Source organism: Meriones unguiculatus, chromosome 12, assembly GCF_030254825.1.
Source record: "Meriones unguiculatus strain TT.TT164.6M chromosome 12, Bangor_MerUng_6.1, whole genome shotgun sequence".
In the NCBI taxonomy this organism is placed as follows: domain Eukaryota; kingdom Metazoa; phylum Chordata; class Mammalia; order Rodentia; family Muridae; genus Meriones; species Meriones unguiculatus.
The window spans coordinates 60,378,244-60,397,109 of NC_083360.1; the positions used below are offsets into that span (position 1 = coordinate 60,378,244).

Consider the following 18,866-nt stretch of genomic DNA (forward strand, 5'->3'; position numbering starts at 1 on the left):
CTCTTTGTTTCATAGAACTTGCTTTGCCATTTTTTTTATTTAATTTTATTTTTTTATTATTAGTTACATTTTATTAACTCTGTATCCCAGCTGTATCCTGCTTCCTTATCCCTCCCAATCCCACCCTCCCTCCCTCATCTCCTTTCCTACCCCTTTCCAAGTCCACTGATAGGGGAGGATCTCCTCCCCTTTCGTCTGACCCTGTTTTATCAGGTATCTTCAGGACTGGCTGCAAAGTCCTCCTCTGTGGCCTAGCAGGACTGCTCCTCCCTTGGGGGGTGGGGAGTTGAGTTCCTGTCAGAAATAGTACCTGTTCCCCTTTTGCCGTTCTTAACAAGCCCCTCGGCTCCTTTAGAGTTGAATTAGAACCTCAAGATTTTTCTTTGATTTAGGGAAGTCCTACACACTGAGCTTGTCTACCCACAGATCACAGATAGATGATGTCAAGGACTTGGACCTTGGTCCATGTTCCTTAAGTATGGATCAATTCTCTGATTTAAAAAATATATATTTATTTTTGTTTATGGGTATGGATGTTTGCCTGCATGTTTGTCTGTGCACCACTTGTAGGCCTACTGCCCTCAGATCCTGTGAAATTGGAGTAAGGGATGATAGTAAGTCACCCTGTGGATGCTAGAAACTTAACTCTAGTCCTGTGGAAGAGTAGCCAGTTCTCTCCAGCCCCCTCAGTTCTTTGGTTAATTAAAATTTTGACCCTATTGTTGCTTGGATTCCATCATTGCTAATTCATTACTGTTGCATTTTTTCATATAAAAGGGGACAGTGAGGTGGCTTGGTAAATGGCAGTAAATATGCTTTCTGCCAAGGCCAGTGATCCCTGAGACCCACATGGTGGAAAGAAAGAATTGACTATCGAATGACCTGTACTCATGGCTAGGACACCTGTGTACTCACCCTCTCCACAGATAAATACAGAAATAAAGAAAAGTAGTTTTTAAATGGTTTTAAAAAGGATTGTTAGGAATAAACCAGATCTTGAAAAATGTGTTCTTAGGAATTATTGCTCTTTCTAGATCCTTCATTTCAAGAGTATATAAACCCAGCCCATGACTTGTCAGAAATGACATGACGTTTCAGCACTTTCCCCAGAAGCTGAAGACCTGTCTGGCACACACTTGAAGACTATAAGACTCTGTGTGAAGGCCAACCACAGAGCAGGAGTTGTAGAGATCAGAACAGGGTGTGGGGAGTGAGGAGGGAAAGAAGATATTGACATTGCTTTGAATCAGTCAGTCCAGACACTTGTCCTGGGGAAGGAGACACGTGATTTGTTTGGTCTCTTTGTTCAGTTCCTTTCACTGGGTGTTTGCAGAACACCTGTTCTGTGCTAGAACAAGCTACCACCCCTGAGCAAACAGAACCATGTGTGCACTGTGACTCACAGCTTGAAGTCCGCTTCCCTTTGGGATGCTTTTTTATACTCTGTAAATTTAAGCTAGGGACAGTCTATAGCAGTTATTCAGTGCCAGAATGTGAATGTCCTGTGAATGAATAGAAGTTGGATTATGTGCTTGGGAGTGTTTCAGTCCTATGGGTGTTTCTTTCTGATGACTTCTTCCTTTCAACTCTTATACAACCAACACACACAAAGCTCCAGGCTTCTGGCCAGGGGTACACTCTGGAGCATAGCCAGTGTACAGTCTTTCGACAGATCTTGACTGAATAGATACTATGTACCAAGTGCTCCTCTAAGTCTTAGTAAGCAGTGATGATCAGGCAGAGTTTCTTGTATACTCCAAAAGTCATTGATGCACAAGGAATACACAAGTTGATTCAAATAAACTAGAAGTTATTACACAGGAAACAATAATCATGAAATGCAGTCCAACTGGGTTTGGGAACTGTTTAATTAGGAATAGGGTTCACAGTGGTGACAGTGAGCCTATGGCTTTAGGAAGGTCTCACCTCTCAGTATCCTCAGAGGAAAGTCATACGACTAATAAGGCCCCAACTGAGAGAACCATAGGTTTCTGCCACTGTTCTTGGTGTAGTCATCACAGGGACTGAAATGAATCACAGCATGAAAAGGTGGGGGCAGCCACTAAAGACAGGAGTAACACTGAGTCAGTTTTTAGTGGTTTGCTCATACTTCCAGGGTTCATCAGTACTATAACCACACCTTAGTTCTAGAAGAACGCCCGGAGTAACAGACAAGGACTCCTGGAACACACCGGCAGCCAGTCCCAGGAACCAGCACACCCAGACAGACACTGTTTTCTGCCCTGGAGGACACACGGTTACACACACTTACATCTGTAATCATTACCTACAGTAATGATTTCAACCACAGTACTTTCATACCCCTCCCCCAACAATGACTCAATAGCCTCTGAGTGTTTTGCTTTTAGAAGCAAAAGATTTTCTTACTTAAATCATCTCATGGTCAAAGGGAGCTTTTGTTTCTTCATACTCTACTTCCTTTTTATTCTATTGCCCAGTAAAATTGAAAAAAAGAATGTCTATTAGATACTACCACTAAGACCAAAATTGCTGACAGAAAATGTACTCTTAGTACGTATTAACCCGTGAGTGATACAGTTTCTGGAAGTGTGAGTTTATTCATACCTTAAGGGCTGGTATGTCAAAGATCTTAAAATAGGACTAAAATTCTTTAAAAGTGCTTTGGAAAGAATATGATATAGGAGAACAATGAAAATGGCTTCTTTAAGGGCCTTGTTGGTTAATTGAGAAGACCAATATATATACACACATTTGTTTGTGATGTATATTGCAAATCAGTCATAGCATGCAATGGCACCAATTCCTCAATATTATGTAGAAACATAAAGTGCTTGCAGAAGCTTTGTGAATCAACAGAGGAAACTCTAGTCAGTAAACTGGGAACAACCCACCTGGAAGAATAAGGAGGCTTTGCAGAAATGAAGAGTGGTGATGGTCCATTACTAGATGCTCAGAAGTCGGCCCAGTTGGGCTGTTTTCATGGGGTAAAGGAGGCATACAGTAACAGGCATCTATTGTCCAATTGGAGAATGGTTGAAAAATGATCATGTTGATCTTGTCCCATGCCTGTAGTGGCATGGGAAATTCTTTCAGCTTCAAGGGCTTACTGAAGAATTTTATACAAGTTTAACTCACTGCTTTTGTGTTCATCAGTGGACCTATGTACATTGTTAATATTTTTAAATATTTGTATTACTTATAATTTGAACGCTGTCTTCATGACTTACAAGTTATATGGGTAAATGTGAATATGAAGACTCAGAAAGCCTCCATCTTGGTCATAGTCATTGCAAGGCCATTGAAGCAGCATAATAAGAAATAATAGTAAACAATTTGAGATTTACTGAGTTCATACCCTTCTGTTTGAGAACACCATAGAGAGAACTAATTTTAACCTGTTACTGTCTGTATGATTTATTCTTTATGTTTTTTTTGCTAAGGAGATGCAGAAGTTGCTTTAATATCTTAGTGAATTCAAGTTTTTTTTTTTTTAAGTGTACTCTGTACTTCTTGTATTTCCACTTATATTTTCATTATTTTTTGAAAATTGTATTCTGGAATGAAACTTTTTTCTTCCTTCCTTGTCTCCCCTCCCCCCTTTCTCTCTGTATCTCTGTTTAGCTTGTAGGGTTGAAACCAGAACACTTATAAGGCAAGTATTCTCTATTCACAGAACACTGTCCCCAGCTGCTCTCTGGTGGAGATTTGTTCCCTCCCAGTTTGTTCACATGTTCACTCAATCCAAAGTTCACGTGCAGTTATGGATTAACTCCTCAGCAGGAAGTCCTTTTGCATGAAGGCGTATTTCTGATGACAATAGGCTTCTTTTTGTGGTTTGAGTCACTCAAGAATGAATGCCTTTGATAAGTATAGAGTCCTACATATCTGAATTAGTCCTATGTCTTAAAAAAAGAATTGGCATGGCCAGCTCTTTGGGTTGCTATACAAAGTGGAAGAATGGAAATTTATTTCCAAAACTGGAATGGGTGTGAGTAGGCCCTCTTGTGGCCAGGCCGGTCTCTGCCACACAGGTTGATTGTCCTTAGCCGCACAGGCATTACCTACCGTTCTTTATGTGGATGAAATCAGAAGGATTGCAGTCTCTACTTATTCTTAACTTTTTCTTTCTGTGGATCTCAGTTCTTTGTGAAAGAAGAAAGTAATAATGCCTACAGCACAGGGTAATCAGATTTTTCTAATGGATGTTGATTGTTTATAATGTTGCCTGACATGCTATCTTTTAACAAGGAGAGGTTTCTAATAAAACTAATGAGGATTCCTTCATTTCTTCAATTTCCTGACTGTAACACACAGTACAGAATTATCATAGACAAGTTTTAAATTAATCCAGTAGGACAATGCATTTCTTAACAGATTACTTGCCATTTGATGGGTGTGTTCAAGGAGCTTGTTTGGGGTCAGAAATATGATGGGGTTTCATTGGGTAGTTAGGGGGCAAATACATATGTCAGGAACAAGTTCTGGATTCTGCTACTAGGAGTCAACAGTTTCCAAAGAGGGTGAAAGAAGAGCTTGCTTGCTTTTTTTAATCTTGTGAATTTAAATTTGTTGAGTGCAGTACATAGGATATAAGCTAATTTAAGATTTTTTTTCTAGAACATAGTATAACTATCATCTTTCTTCTCTTCTTCTCTGCCATAGGTTAACCTCAGAGCCACTGATGTAAAGCTCATGCGCCAGTTGCTCCTCATCAATGAGAGCATCGAGTCCATCAAGTGGATGATTGAGGAAAAAGCCACCATCACCAGCCGAGGCAGCAGTCTCAGTGGCAGCCTGTGTAGTCTGCTAGAGAGCCAGAGCACCTCCTTACGTGGCAGCTACAACAGCCTCCATGACGGTAGTGATGGGCTGGATGGCATCTCAGTAGGGAGCTACCTGGACACTTTGGCAGATGATGTACCAGGCCATCAGACCCCTTCGGACTTAGATCAGTTCAGTGATAGCTCCATCATAGAGGACTCACAGGCTCTGCACAAGCATCCCAAGTTGGATTCTGAATACTACTGCTTTGGCTAATGATCTAGTTTTTTTGCATGGGACTGGTGTGCAATTACCTTGTATGTATCCTTCTTCTCTGCTGCTATATTTTTGGTGTGATTTATTTTAATAAGGCAACCTTTTTAAAGAAGCTTATTTTTAAACTGCTTAATGGTATTTCTGTTGCTCCTAATATTTCTCATCTAGACTGATTTATTTTTCTCTGTTACAACTCTATTTTTATTTATTGTAATAATTTTCTCCCTTCTCTTACAGTAGCACAGACAAAGTAGAGGGGAAAGAACAAGCAATAATTGTTTCTGCTTTTGTTTCAGAGCGAGGGGTCAGGGATTATATGAAAAAGTTTGCTAAATTTTACAATAAACCAAAGCCTGATAACTTCCTATTATTGTTTGTGTTCTTGAATGATTTGAGATGTCTATGTGCCAGAAGATATGAAGATGTTTTCTTGTTTGTATATTAAATTAAACAAACTATTTTAACAAAGTTAGACATTATTTTAAAGCTAGAATATTTTCCAGGTAATCAGTGTCTCCCAGTTCCCAGGTTGAACTTCCAAGTTCTTCCTTTAAATCTCATATGCAGAACAAGGAAGTAAGGAGTTGGCCATTTGCCAATTATTCCTCATATATTTCCCATTTTCTCTCTACTTTTATTTTCAATTTAGTAAAGGCTGTTTGATTGGCTGTTTTGTTTAGTTTTAATCTGGAAGCAAACCAGGAAATTCTTAGCACAGCTTGTTTATCATATTAAAACTTAGGAGTACACATTGTAACTCCTCAGCGAACTCATCCTTTGAACTGGGACTGATGGATTTCAAGCAGAAGTATATAGCCATATGTCGACAGCATGGTGAAGAGACTATCTTTAATAAGAATGAAGTTGGCAGGTAGCAATAGAAGAGACAAAAAGAGCAAATTCTAACATCTTTAAATCCCAACAGTTTCCTAGAACAAGCTATACACCAGCAAGTTGCTGTCTCAGACTGTAGCTTCAGACTGTAAAGTCAGTCTTGCAAATTTCTTATACCTTCCTCTTCAAACCAGCTTCCCCAACTGTTTGTCCATACTACCATTTATATCACTTCTTTAGCAAGGAAATGAGAAAAACCTGAAGCTCACAGTGTGAGAGAAGTATATGAGCAGTGTTGACTTTGACATTGTGTTTTATGAGTGGCCCGGAGAAGCAGTGGTAGAGTACTTTAGCTTCTTTTGTCCTCCATGAACAATGAGTTTCAATATTATATAATCTTACTACTTATTCTATGTTCTTTTTTGAAACAGTATTTTTCTATGTAGTCCTGGCTGTCCTGGAAATCGCTCTATAGATTGGGCTAGCTTTGAACTGGGAGGTCCATCTATCTACCCCAGCCATACACTACCAGTACCACATCTGGCTTCTTCCTCCCCAACCAAATCTAGCAAATATTGTACGGTTTGTATACTAGAATCAGTTATCCTACAACAATGTTTTCACACCTAATTTCACTAACAGGAATGTGCAATAAACAAGATTCATTAGTAATGTTCATTGGTCTCATGGGAATGAATGTATAGAAGTGTCTCATTTTCAACAAAGAATTCTCAATCACGAACCTCTGTCCTTGAGCTTTTGATATTCTGTCTTTGTTAGCACCATGAAGAAGTGGGCTAAAAAATTAAAGCAGCAGTGTTTTCCAAATTATTCTGCCTATACTGAGTTTGCCACAGAAATTGGAATGTGCATGGGTTACGTTAATCTATTTTATGAACTTGCTAGTCTTTTAATAAAATTGAAGTGATTGACCAAAAGCAATTCAGGCACAGCAATGATAATATACATTTGGCACTATTCTCCACTGCAGGGAGTTAGAGTTTAGAGTTCTACATAAATACTCTTCAATGCTCAGAGATGCAGCAAAGACTCCTTGCAGTTGGGTGGGTTGTAAGGCTCTTGAATAAACACAAATAACTTAATTACATAATTTGTTTTCCCAGCTCCACCAAAACATAGTCACATGATGATAAAACTAACACCACTTTGGAGATACTGAATCTTACTAACATATCAGCAATAGTTGATAATCTGGTCACTCCGTTTTTTAAAGTCTGTCTTCATCTAGATCCAGACTGTTGCTTTCCCCTCTTTCCATGTTGCTTGATTGTCCAGACGCCATTGTAGCTCTCCCTTCTTTTTCTGGTCTCCAAATCCCCAGTGTGCTGGGCTCTGTTCTTTGCTAAAGGCTCACTCTGGGAGTTTTATTCAATGATACTCTTTTACATGACCTCTATGTGCTGAGATTTTTAAACATATGTGGCATCTCACAGTCTCTTTCTACAACTCCACTCTCCACGTCCATCTGCCTACATAGGTTCCATACTTATTTTCTGACAGGTAACTCCTTCTATCATATCTAGACCCATTCACCCTCATCCCAAATTAAGTAAGCGGCACTTTCTTCTTGTTAGCCCAAATCCTCTAGTCAATCTTACTCTTTCTTCACACAGGATTCAAATTGTATGAGTTCCATCTAGATACCTGGTTTCTAATCTAAATCCTTACCAACAACTGCAGAATACTGTGTCGTCTGTCACTCTTTCGTTCTCTGATGGCCTCTTCTTTCATAGACCTTAGTTTTCATTGAAAAGCCCCTTGGGCATCACATTTCTTCTCTAAAGAGTTTCAAAAAATATTCCAAACTCAGAACCTTTGGATTTCTCATTTCTTCTTTCTGAAAAGTTTTTTGTGGACATCTTCTACTTCTATAGTTCTCTGTGGTCTCCAATCAAATGGCACTTTTTATAGTGGTGCCTCTTCCGTAGGAGTCCTGTGTTTCTGTATTCTGTATTCATCGCTGTTACTGTCACCCAGTTCTACCTTTTCTGTTTATTCTTTGCTTATTCCAAAGCTAAGGATCATGAGAACATGAGTATTATTGTCTTATGCCCTGTCATATTTTTCACAATCTATAAGTGTATCTTTCAAACCATAGAGACGCAGTAAATACTTACATTGAAGCACTTTTACATGTTTGCTTGGTGTGGTCTGCAAGCACCAAAAAGTGACCGTGATATGTTGGACTGATCTGAAGATCATTAGATGTGATATTTCCATCAACAAGACCACCTGTAGTAAAGAAAAATGTCTTCACTCCTACCCCTAAAAATATTTATGTCTTCATCTGTGAAGCCTCTGAATGGCTGACCCTGCATGATAAAGGAACTTTGAAGATGTTATGAAGTTAAAGACCTTGAGAAGATGAACAATGACCCAGGGTGATCTAAATGGTATTTTTAAAAGGGGAGGGTAGATAAGAACGTGATTTAAAACATTTTAAAATATGCTGCTAGCTGTAAAGCCAAAGGGGGCCATGAACCAAAGAATGTGCAACAAAGAACAGTTCGCTTTTCTGCACATTTTATTGACTGGTGCATCAATTTTAAAGTATCTCTATGTAATCAGAGTTATCATTGTTTAAGTGTTTAGCACATCATTTCCATTAAACACTAACCAACACTGCAATATTCTCACCTGTTGTTACAGATTATTTTGTGTAGCATGATTAACTCAAGGTCTAGTTGGGCCAAACCAGAGCCAGCACTGGAATTACATTTGACCAAACATTGTCCAGAGCTCACATTTGGGGAAAGTAGAAGAAGGAGGACTGGGAGGAGAAGAGGGAGGAGGCACCCTTGGGATGTAAAATAAATAAACTGAAATAAAAATATAGCATGTGCAGAATCTGTGTATCCAATGTGGGAGGAATTTTGTCAGAGACTGTGCTATTTCATGATTTACTCATGAGAGGCCTGCACTACTCCAACAATTCATGTATTCTTGATGCTCTTAAATTGTTCTTAGAGTAATTTACTACAATTATTTTTACATGGAACAAATCCACTTTTAAATCAAATAGACTTCTGGCACTGTGCTCTACACTTTCGGGTAGGGTCTAAGGAGTTGGAAGATCTACTTTTCCTCTATTCCAAGTTGTTGTCACTTGATTATTTTCTCTATTTTATATTAAAGATTATATAAAAATTATTAGCATATATATTTTTAATTAATTTATTTTTATTGACTTTACATCCTGGTATTAGCCACATCCCTCTTCACTTCCCACTGCAACCCTTCCTGCCTCTTCCCTCTCCCCTTCCCCTATTCCCAGCAAAGGGGAGCCCCCGTTCCTATCCACCTGGCTTAAGTCATATCAGAGCTGAGTGTGTACTCTTTTCGTGTGGCGTGGCAAGTCAGTCCCTCCAGGAGGAAGTAACTGAAAAGCTGGCAAGAGAATCCATGTAAGAGAGAGCCTCTGCTCTCCTTATTAGGGAACCCACATGAGACCTGAGCTGCCCATCAACTACATCTTTGTAGGGGGCAAGGTCCTTGGTTGGTGCTTCAGTCTCAGCAGGCCACTCTTGATCCTGGTGAGTTGATTCTATAGATCTGTGAGGTTCCTATCACCTCCAGGTCCTTTTCCACAAGGCTCTCTATGCTTTGCCCAGTGTTTCATTGTGAGTCTCAGTATCTGTTTTGAGGTGCTGCTGGTTGGAGCCTCTCAGAGGACAACTCTGCTTGACTCCTGTCTGCAAGCATAGCAGAGTATTGCTAATAATATTATGGGTTGGTTCTCTCCCTTGAGGTGGGTTTTGAGTTGGGCCAGGCACGTTTTGGAGCTTCCCTCCATCTCTGCTATATCTGCTCTATCTTTATCCCTGTACATCTTGTAGGCAGGGTGCATTTTGAGGCAGTTTTTGTAGCTAGTTTGGTGTTCCGCTCCTTTTACTAGGAGACTTGTCTAGTTAGAGGGTGTCCTCCTCTGTCTCTATGGCCCCTGCTAATAGAAGTCTCTGCTAGAGTTCCTCTCATATCCCCACCAGCAACCTACTCTGACTTAGGTCGCAAGCTTGTCAGAGAGATGCACTCAGCCACAGTTTCTCCTTTCTCTCCAGGCCTTTTGTCCTATTGGCAGGTGTGACCTCCACCAGCATATCTTTCTGTGTTTCGACTCTGCCTTGTTCCCTCTCTGCACCCATTACCACTGTCTGTTCTCTTTCCCCTTCTGAGTGAGATCTATGCCTCCCTTCTTGGATCCTCCTTGCTACTTATCCTCCCTATTCTTAGGGTCTATGCATTATTGTATGTTTATCCTATACTATAATACTAAAATCCATGCATGTCTTTCTGGGACTGGATCACCTCACTCATGATGATCTTTTGTAGTTCCATTTGTCTGCTAATTTCATGATTTTTTTTTAATAGTTGAGTAGTATTCCATTGTGTAAATGTACCACAATTTCTTTATCCATTCTTTGTTTGAGAGACATTTAGGTTGTTTCCAGTTTCTGGCTATTATGAATAAAGTGGCTATGAACATAGTTGAGCAAGTGTCCTTGTTATATGGTGGACCATCTTTTGGGTATATACCCACAAGTGATAAAGCAGATTGGAGTGCAAACTTGTAGAGCCACTTTGGAAATTAATTTGGCACTTTCTCAGATAATTGGGAATAGTTCTGTCTCAAGACACAGCATATATTATTTAAAAAAAAATTGGAAAGTTGTTTTCATTGTAAAAATTATACAGGTGGTCACCAAACACTTTTTTTTTTTAATTCCGAAACTATGTAGTGCTAAGGCAGAAAAGGTTGCTAAAATACATGGAATAATACTCTTTTGAAAGTCAGGAAGGATGAGACATTTAAGAGCAACTAGTACCATACAATGGATACGTGCTAAATTGTCTTCACAGATCACTTTTCAGAAAATTATCTGATCCACACTTACGGTACAGTACGAATGGCTTAAGAAATAATAAAGTAAACAAGCAAATAAATGGAATCTATTTAACATTCAAATAAAATATAAAAAGATATGTAAGGAATCATGTAACAAATAACTTACAACTAAGAGTGATGTAAAACACAAAGATTGTCTGTTTTTGCTCTACTAGATTGTGAACTTGAGGAAAAAAGAATTTTACTTTTTTGATGTCAGCTTTCTTTTCTGTAAAATTACTGTGATGAAACCTGGCTCCGAATGGTTGAACAATTAATTATCTGCTCAGTATACCTCTAGGTACACACAAAGGTTTAATGAGTGGTGCTATTATCATTTACAACAGATAAGTAAAGGGAGATTTAAATCTAAGAAATCATGGCTGGTTGGTCATTACAGTTCATACATATTAATAATGGATAGCACATATAGTCAGTCCGGTAATTATTTAATTAAGTTTGCACTTGACGTCCCTGCAGACAACACAAAAGTCAGTTCTACTTGTAGTTGCCTTGTAGCTAACCATGTCCATGGGACAAAGTCATGGACAACAAGCTGTGGGCAGACATGAAACAGAGACTTCTGGAAAACCTCTTGCTATCTTTGAGCTATTTATATAACATGTTCTCAAACTTACTATTTTGTGGTTTTCATGTCCTAACTTGCTATGGAAATTGTAAAGCTCTTGACAGTGGCAGTAGTGAATTAAAAAGACCCAAATGTAGCTGATTTTATTGTGTCCTCAAAATCATTACAACACAACTAATATAACTGGGTTACAAACAAAAAGGATAAAAAAACGTTATCATAGATGCTTCGGAGTAATCAGTCTTCAGAATGACTAGAGTGCATTAGATTTAGAATGTTTCCTTTGATTTCTTTTTTCAGAAAACAACAAAAGTACAAAGAAAATTATTTAGAAACGATTTTTTTACATTACCTTTGGATTTATTTTAAATTATCATATTACATTGTTAAAACGTATGTATAAAACAAGGTAAAAGAAAATCAAATATATACTGTATTCACAAAATAATTCTCTCTCATTATTATAAAAACTGGCAATTTCTTGAATATTCCAAAGGCTTTTTTTCTTCTTAAAATGTTTTATTCACTTTGCATCCTATTGCAGTCCCATCCCTCTTCCCCTCCCAGTCTTTCCCTCCTTCCCCTCCCTAATATTGTCAATCTGCTGTATCAAATTTCATTTTAATTTATGTTCAAAACATGGATACATGTTCATGTGTCAACTTCGTTAGCTCTTTTACAGACATGGCAATAGACAAATGATGGTGACTTATTTTTTTAGATTTATATAGATTAAAAAATAAAGTCAATTAAATGTGAATGGAGTTCTTTTTCCTATCAGTTTTATAAAACGAATCTTTGAGAAAAAGTGGTGATATTATTTATGATCATACTTACTGTTTATCATGGGTATCATACAGTTCTTTAAACATTCACCAAATGACTTAGCACAAATGTATGATGATTCTAGCTCCACTCACATTTACAACAAAGCATAGAGCTTTGGAACATGATTCTATACCTATTTACCAGCAATTGGGTACTGGCATTTATCAAATTAAGACAGTGATTTTTCCACCTTCCTAATGCCGAAAATCTTTAATACAGTTCTTTATGTTGCAGTGACTCCCAACAATAAAATTACTCCCTTGCTACTTCATAACTGATATTTTGTCACTGTTAAGAATCACAATGCCTTTCCCTCTTCATTTTAAAGAAAGGACTCTGGAGTTTTAACTCTGTTACCTGTTCAATGACAGAGCATTCTAAGGACATTTGAAGACAGATTACAGGCCATGTGGTCTATGTGAATCCACATAAAGATAACATTTCAAAAGGTAACTTGTTGGTTTATATGAACTCAGTCAAAACCAACAGGTTATCTCTCTTGAAATATTATCTTTATTTATATGGATTCTAAGTAGATCACATTGGTGGTTGTATCCTGTCGCGACCACCTCGACCAGCAAGGAAGGCATGGCACACACGAACTCTTCTCCAAGTAGTTTATTCAGGAAGTTCCAGCAATCTTCTGACCCCCAGGAGAGCCCTCCCCAGTAATAAGTACCCTGGAGCCAACCAATCCCAGGAAGCCACGTAGAAAGTGCGGATAGGTAGACAGCAGATCATCAGACACACCACAGCCAATAAGGAGTTGTTTATCATGAAAGCACTTGCCGGTGGGATGGCGGAAGGCAGAAACTGGCGCCATCTTTAGGGCGCGGCACACGCAGCTCTCCACAGTATCCTATCTTGGGATGTTCTTAGGAGGCTCTGTCATTGAACAGGTAACTTCTTCAAGATGGGTAATAGAGCTAACTCCATCTGTATGATTGAATTTATATTGTTTTACCCTATACACAAAACCTTTTTTTTTTCCTACAAATCTTTTTTCCTTTTCTTCCATGTTTTCTCTTTGCTTGTTTTGTTTTGGGGCTGTAAAAGAATGTTTATCAGGACTGGAGAGATGGCTCAGTGGTTAAGAACACTGGCTGTTTCCCCAAAGGTCCTGAGTTCAATTCCCAGCAACTACATGGTGGCTCATATCCATCTCTAGTGAGATCTCGTGCGTGCCGTCTTCTGTTCTGGTGCACAGGCACACATGCAGGCAGAATGCTGTATAAATAACCAATCAATCTTGAAAAAAAAAGAATGTTTTTTGCTTCAGTGACATTATGGCAGATTAAAAGTTCCAAACTCGAAAAAAAAAATCATAATGTAAATATCTGACATACAAGATACCTGATGTGTGACTCCCAAAGAGCCCACGGCCCATGGGTTGAGAATGAAGGTCTTCAGAGGATCCCATTTCAGTTCACAAGAGATGCTATCCTGGCTCGTTTTATGTTAACATGACACAGGTCAGAGTAATTTTGGAAAACGAGGCCTCAGCTGAGAAAGTGCCCCCAATAGATTGTCCTGTGCCCAATCCTGTGGAGCATGTTCTGTTCTTGACTGATGATTGATGGGGGGTCCAGCTCTCTGTGAGTGGTACCACTCTCAGGACTGTGGTTCTGGATGCTATAATAACCAAGCACTGTTATAACCAGCACGATTCCACAGCCTCTACTTCAGTTTCCGCCTCTGGCTTCCTTCCTTGAGTTTCTGCTCTGACTTTCTTTTGATGGTGGGCTCTGATTTGAACATATAAGATGAAATAAACTTTTTTCTTTCCAACTTGATTTGGTTATGATGTTTTATAACAGCAATGAAAATTCTAAGACAGATGCCATATGCATATTCTCAGTCTCCTAAACAATAATGGTTTTACTTCGAATCACGAGATGGCTGACAACTTACACAATTCTAAGTCCTAAACTCTCCAGAAAATTTATAAATTTACATAAGTTAGATCTATGACATGCTCTTTTTCTCTTTCATAATCTTTTTTGTTAATTTTTTATTAATTACACTTTATTCATTTTGCAGGAGCACAGTTGCGATGGCACCGGGTACCTGCGGTTTGTGAGACCTTCCAGGGAAAGGCTGGGTGACCGGTGATCTGACTCGAAACTTTGCTTCCCCGTGGGGTTTTCTTGCGACTGGGACTCCTGGCCTCAGGCACCCTTGTGCCCACCGATCAGCCTGGGAAAGTGATTGGGACACGCAGGCTTGCGGCTCCAGCCTGGAGACCCAAAGCCCTCGTTACCCGGGATTTCTTCCGGGTTCTGGCTGGGTAGCCGTGAGTGGACCCGACCAATTCCCACGCCGTGGGAGCCTCCCCACACGTGGGAAACACAGTCTCTGTAGTTTTAGGGCCCAGAGTTCAGTCTCCTGGTCGCTGCATGGAGAGTGCTGTCCCACTTCTCAGACACAGTACTCTCCGGCGCCGCCATCTTGGCTCCCCCCCATGATCTTTTTCTTGGTACATAACATTGTACATTGGGATGAGATTTATAAAGACATGATTAGAGTGCATCAGCAACTTTAACTGTATTTATGCTTTCTACCCTCCAGCTTTCTTACCTTCCACTCCAACTTGACCACTTATTCTCCCAGAGGCAAACCCAATTTCACTTAACTTTTACTTTCATATAATATTATATAAAACACATGTATATGTGTGCCTTTGTGTAGCTATGTAAAAAGAGATGAGCCAAAAAATAATGAAAGTGCCATATTTATCTTTGTAAGTCTTTCTTCTACACAATAGGTCTTAAATCCAATCAGAAAGCTGTTGGTGACCACCATAACATTTGTGCTTAGTATACCCATAGTCATATCTCAGCATGTGTGTCATTATTGCCAGAGGACAAGCAAGCCTGCTCTGTGATTATTTCTCCAAGAAATGAAAAAGAAGCTACATCAATGATACCTCAAGAATATGGCTGACTAAAACAAGACTCAAATAATGATAATGTCAATAGACATGTAAAAATTAATGGGGGAAATCTCATGGGCCCTACCCCTAGACAAAGAACTTACAGGCAAGTAATGACTACTGAGAGGTGGAGAATTAGGTCATCCCAAGGATGAGCACCTCGGATGTTATCTTACACAAAGTGTTCAACTATAAAATATTTTACACAAAGCAACACTAAACAGACTCAGCAAGCTGTATTGGTATATATTTATCACACTAATAATTAAGAATAGGCCATCAACTTGAGAGGGAGGGAAGGAGTAGGAACACATGGGAGTGGTTTTGTGGAGGACAGGGAAGGAAGAAAGTGATGTAATTTTATTCTAACTTAAAATTTTCTAAGCAAAAAATGAATTTGTTCAACAAAAGTTAAAAAAGGAGAGAAATCGTCTATTGGGTAACCGATTTTCAAAACACACTTATGGTACAAAAACAGATCTGAAGGAGTGTACTGATCAAAGCACACATAGAAATGTTTAATGTTTTAGAACAAACACCTAAAGCAATAGAGAAACAGTTATTTGACCAAGAGCATAGAGCATAAGGAATTTGAAAAATGAGTACATTGTACATTGTTCTGGGCAGTGTTTGTCAATCTGACACACAGACTGAGGAATCTGAGAAAAGGGAACCTTGACCGAGGAAATGTCACGATTAGGTTGACCTGTTAGGCAAGTCTGTGGAGGCATTTTCTCTTCTTTTCATTTTTTCTTCCCTTTTTGTTTGTTGCTTTGTTTTTAATTAAAATTAAAGTTTATTTCACCCAGTATATTCTGATAACGGTTTTCCCTCTCCTCTCAGTTCCTCTACACTTCCCCACTGTTCTCTCTCTAAGAAAAAAAAAGACGGGGAAAGGGCGCAAGATGGCGACTAGCACACACAGTTTCTGAGCAGTGGGATACCTGATCTTCTGAGTTGGAGAATGGAAGGACCCCCAACCCAGGAAAACCACAGCGAGGCTTTCTGAACACCAGAGAACATCGCAGGAGGTGAAAACTTTGGCCTCCAGTTACCCGGAGACTTGCTTGGGGAGGGAGAGAAAAGATCCTTTGTTCTTGCTGCACTCCCTTCCCCCAGACCTCCTTCCTCCTCGGCACAGCGGCACAGCGGACTCATCTTTCTCAGCGCAGACCTAACTGCCTGGGGATTACAACCGCTGAGACGGAGCCCCAACCACTTTAGCGGCAGACAAAAGCCAGCAGTACGTACCCCGGAGTCCCAGATTCGCGCAGCGGCTGCACCATCCTCCCAGGGCGCGAATCTGCTAGACACCATACTAGCTCCGCAGGATCGCCATCACCGACGGTACGACCCGCCCAATCCCACAGTGACAGAGAATACGCTATATACTCACCGAAACCAGAAACGTCATACAACCTGGACTCACCAGGCACTGGGCCTCCCAAGCTTGGAGAGCACAACGAAGAGATCCCAGGACTTCCCAGAAAGCATTGGGACTAGCAAGCCAGTCTCCAGTTACAGCAGGATGTGGCAGCGGAGCAGCACTGAACTGGCGGGGCACCACAGCCCTCCAGTTTAAGACTAACCAGGGCCAAACCAGAGAACAGAGAGCCTGATTACCCCATCCCTGCTGAAGTGACCACCCTGAAATCTCCAGCTGCAGCAAGACCTCAGAACCTGGCAGTGACAGCAGCACAGAACTGGCGGAACACATCAAAGAAGCAGGGCCAAACCAGAGAGCAGAGAGCCCCAGATACCACGATCTCGGCCAAGAGACCTGCCTGTAAGTGAGTGCACCCTTGAGAATCTGCAGTTCTCCAGATCCTGGGTCCTTCTAAATCAGAAGCAAGGCATCGAACCCCCCTCCCACCCACATACCCACTTTGGGAAACAGAGGGGCAATAGGGACAGTGAAGTTCCTGCCCTGTGGGCCTGATTGAGGAGCTAAGACAGTTAATACCAGAAATTGCGCTGCGATCATCATTAGCGCCTGCGACATATACAGTACAGAGCCCCTCCCACACACTCAAGGGTTCAACATTAGCCATCACTCTGTCCCTCGAGAAACTCATCCACGCACACTTACACACACAGACACACACACGCTTGCATTTGCCCCGTTTGCGCCTGCGTACTTTCCTCCCACAGGTACAGCCAGTCCTCAGCACACGCTGAGAGTGCTCAGCTTCCTGAAGAACTCTCCAGACACCAGAGAGAGACAGCACCAGTCTGATCTGCAGAATCCAAAAACAAACAGGGAAGGTTTCAGATAAGCCAATGGCCAGAGGTAGGCGAAAGAACACTTCCAACATAAATCAGGACATCATGACTTCACCAGCAAACCCCAAAATCGATGGATACACCAATTCAGCAGAAGCACAGGAAAATGATTTTAAAGCCATGCTTGCCCAATTATTTGAGGCTCATAAGGAGGAAATGAACAAGTCTTTCAAAGAGATGGCCAGTCAATTGGAGGCAAAGAAAGAAGAAATAGACAATATCCTTAAAGAAACACAGGCAAACATAGCCAAACAAATAGATACACAAGTAGAGGAAAAATTAGTGGCATGTAAGAAGGAAACGAAAAAAGAAATAGAGGCCATCGTAGAGAGACAGGAATCCAAATTCAAACACATGAAAGAAATGGTGCAAGGCATGAAAACAGAATTAGAATCAATAAAGAAAACACAAAATGAGAAAACCCTTGAGCTGGAGAACTTGGAGAAAAGATCAGGAACCACAAAAGTAAGCATCACCAACAGAATACAAGAGATGGAAGAGAGAATCTCTGGAGCTGAAGACACACTTGCAGAAATGGATACTTCTCTCAAAGAAAAAGTAAAATCAGAAAAGTTCCAATCACAAAATATCCAAGAAATCAAGGATGCTATGAAAAGACAAAATCTAAGAATAATAGGAATTCACGAAAAAGAAGACTCCAGACTCCAAGGTCCAGAAAATATTTTCAAGAAAATCATAGAAGAAAATTTTCCCAACTTAAAGAAAGAGATGTCCATAAATATACAAGAGGCCTACAGAACTCCAAATAGACTAGACCAGAAAAGAAACACATCACGTCACATCATAGTCAAAACACTAAATCTACAGAACAAAGAAAAGATATTAAAAGCAGCAAGGGAAAAAGGCCAAGTAACATATGAAGGTAGACCTATCAGAATCACGCCGGACTTCTCATCAGAAACTATGAAAGCCAGAAGGGCCTGGGCAAGTATCATGGAGACTCTAAGAGATCACAAATGTCAACCCAGACTACTATACCCTGCAAAGCTTTCAATCAACATAGATGGAGAAAACAAAATATTCCATGACAAAACTAAATTTATACAATATCTACACAGCAAACCATCCCTACAGAAGATACTAGAAGGAAAACTCCAATCCAATGAAAACAAATTCACCCAAGAAAACAGGGCATACAGATAATGTCCCAACAAAAATGAAAAGAAAACAAGCAATGAATCAGGGTTAGATCATCGACTCCATTACAAAAGGAACTAACATGCATTGGTCACTATTATCTATCAATATCAATGGACTCAACTCACCAATAAAAAGACACAGGCTAACAGAATGGTTAAGGAAACAGGATCCAACATTCTGTTGCATCCAAGAAACACACCTATGCAACAAAGACAAACACTACCTCAGAGTAAAGGGCTGGAAAACTGTTTTTCAAGCAAATGGTTCCAGAAAACAAGCTGGAGTAGCCATCCTAATATCTAATAAAATAGACTTTC

At 40.0% G+C, this 18,866-nt stretch overlaps 1 protein-coding gene across 1 annotated transcript in view; it reads left to right on the top strand.

Annotated features, from left to right (window-relative positions):
• The window catches only part of Lurap1l (leucine rich adaptor protein 1 like), a 40,461-nt gene extending 35,075 nt beyond the window's left edge, over positions 1-5,386 (top strand). The window contains exon 2 of the mRNA XM_021627542.2: positions 4,645-5,386. Coding sequence (XP_021483217.1) covers positions 4,645-5,019 — 375 coding nt within the window. The 3' untranslated portion in view covers positions 5,020-5,386. The remainder of the gene's footprint in view (positions 1-4,644) is intronic.
• Positions 5,387-18,866: the final 13,480 nt, after the last annotated feature.